We start from the raw sequence: 2890 nt of genomic DNA, 5'->3' as shown, positions 1-2890 counted from the left end.
AATTGTACAGACAAGGTAGCATGCTGTACAGTTTAAGTGATTCTAGAGTAGCTACCGTTTCAGCTCTCTGAATGGCAGATGTAGCTGCTCTTGGAAATGTGGATTTCCAGTTCTAATTTTAACTAATAACTTCATGATATTTATAAGTATTTGTAATGATGGAAAGTAGATGTGAGGAAATACCCATTACAACATTTAGATGTGAATACGGTAGAAATAGCAGATGTATTAATACAGGCTTGAATAAAGTATAAAATGCACTATTTAAAACAAGTAATGTTGGCTTTAATCTTTCAGTATTTATTCCTTTACATGTCGGATAAGAAAATTTTACTTTTTCATTTGCTAGATATGTTCATGAAAAAGATTGTGTAGCCAAAACAGGAGATATTACTGTTTCAGTTTCCACATCTTTCCTACCTGAACTCAGCTCTGTGCATCCACCTCATTACTTCTTCACTTACAGAATCAGGTAAAATTAGTACAATCGTGTTATTGGATTGATCAGTGTGTTACTACATGTTTAATTACTAAAAACATTTTTATATATTTAAAATGTTTTTAAGAATAATTGAAAAAAAATGTGCAAATGTTGATTTCTAAAAGAATCGCTTGAGAACCCAAACTAAGTTTTTGGATTGTTTTGCGGTGTAGAATACAGAGGTTTGTCTGAAAACCATTCTGGTTCAGTATTTTTTTCCTGCAATAATCACATGTTGTGTCCACAAGTGTCATGTTGGTTTCCTTAGTGTACTTTTTCTTAAACTTTACTTGCATTTCTAATACAGTCAAAATATTGTATCTATCTCCATAGGAAAATGCTTCTTATTGCCTCATATAATATGTGGTTATATAATACAGTTCTACATAAATCATAGCCATTTTATCACAGAATGCTCATGATAGAATACATACCTTCTGGCTATTTTTTAAATATATTTTTCTTAGATAATACTTTTTTAAAAAAAGATGCTCAGCCGTTTTTATTGTATCACTGAGGAATACGTGATGCTGTATACTGTGTATGAAAAGCAGAATGTCTGCTGTTTACTTTCTCTTTTTAAAAAATTGTTATTTCTTCTTAAAATGCCTATGTTTCTCACATTACATTGCATTCATAAGCTGATATGTAGATAGCATACGTTCTGCTTCTTTTACAAAAATATTTCCACAAGTGTCAAAAATTAATATTTCTGGACAACGCTGCTATGCTGTGTAAATGACACATTTCTAAAAGAAGTGTTTTGTCTAATTTATTAGAATTGAGATGTCCAAAGATGCACTTCCAGAGAAGGCTTGTCAATTAGATAGCCGGTATTGGAGAATAACAAATGCCAAAGGTGATGTGGAGGAGGTTCAGGGTCCAGGAGTAGTAGGTAAGGGATATTGTTTAAAAATGTTGACTAAATGAAGAAATGATTGGTTGATTTGCTCAAATAATAAAGATTTGATTAAATTGGCTGTTTGGTTTAAAGAAAAAAACACAAGCTGCTGTGGTATCTCAGTCTAGAATTTATTTTCCAATCCTGTACATCCATGTTCAGATTAAATTTAAATTTCAGTATTCTGATTGTCATATATCAACCAGGAGATCCGTAAGAGATGCATGATATTTATTTCAAGCCACTACTTGTTACAAGCTATTGAATCACATTTTTAAATAATTATTTACTCCTAACATATAATTTGGTCTTAATTTATGTATACTTGATTCTAAAGTTCTCTAATCATTTTATTTCTGCAGGAGAATTTCCAATAATTAGTCCTGGTCGAGTCTATGAGTATACTAGTTGTACTACATTTGCTACTACATCAGGATACATGGAAGGATATTATACATTCCATTGTCTATACTACAAAGATAGATTTTTTAATGTTACCATTCCTAGATTTCACATGGTTTGCCCAACATTCAAAGTATCCATAGCACGTATGGTAAGTTGAAGCAACTTGGTTTAGGCAATAATTTTTATATCTAGTCCCTAAATACTAGTAGACTTGTATTTTTAAAATAGTATTCTTTTTGCATAAAAATGACCAAACAAGGCAACATTTTATATGAACAGAGTTCTTGTTGCTTTCATCAAACTTACCTCCAGCGTCCCTATTCCATCATAGGACGGTCATAGTTGGGTTCAATTCATAGCTTTCAGAATCAATTAGTCATAATCTAGTCTACTTTAAATTAGATGTTCAACAATCTAATTTGCTTTCTGATAGTAAATATGTGTTAAACATGCAGAATGGAGGATCTATTAACAATTATTGCAAAAATCCATCAGGGCTGTGTAATTTCATTTAAAAGTATTTATAATCTAGCAAGATGAATTTTAGATAAAGGATTGATATATAATTTCAATGATACTTACATTAGTAGCTGAAAATGAAATGATTTTTGACAGAATTGTTTTGGACTGCATTTCTAGTGACGGAAACATATATTGTATTAATTTAGATACTCTAATAATGGTGGAAATAAAAAAAGAAGCAGATTTGTTAAAAAACTGATTAACATTATTCTCTGCAAATTATTAAGGTAGAGTTCATAAAACATTTAAAAACATTCCAATAAAGAATAAAAGATCATAGACGTTATTTTAATAAAAAATGATGTGGATGAATATTTTACTCATTGGACCTTCTAGAAAAATTGAATTAGCTGATTAAGAAACAGAATATTAAATTTTGATTCAGATTCATATACTATTTTGTCAAGAATTCATTTTTGCTTTCTGTTTACCTGCATGGCCTACTTAACAGAATGTTCAGTCCCAATTATTTAAGCACTTTACTTAATTGACAATTAAATATTGTACATAACTGAGTAGCGATTTTTCAGTATATTCAACAGATTTGTAAATTACAGTTTGTTTGGGATATCTGTTAAAAT

At 30.0% G+C, this 2890-nt stretch overlaps 1 protein-coding gene across 1 annotated transcript in view; it reads left to right on the top strand.

The window, feature by feature from the left end:
* The window catches only part of FBXO3 (F-box protein 3), a gene marked incomplete at its 3' end in the record, with an annotated part of 16098 nt that overhangs the window by 8324 nt on the left and 4884 nt on the right, over positions 1-2890 (top strand). Inside the window, 3 exon segments of the mRNA XM_015816016.1 lie at positions 350-472; positions 1261-1376; positions 1745-1935. Of these exon segments, the coding sequence (XP_015671502.1) occupies positions 350-472; positions 1261-1376; positions 1745-1935 (430 nt within the window).

Source organism: Protobothrops mucrosquamatus, unplaced genomic scaffold (genome assembly GCF_001527695.2).
Source record: "Protobothrops mucrosquamatus isolate PMUCROS unplaced genomic scaffold, P.Mucros_1.0 scaffold394, whole genome shotgun sequence".
Taxonomy (NCBI): Eukaryota; Metazoa; Chordata; class Lepidosauria; order Squamata; family Viperidae; genus Protobothrops; species Protobothrops mucrosquamatus.
Note: the sequence above shows the minus strand (reverse complement) of the source record. Positions and strands in the feature narration are given on the sequence as shown.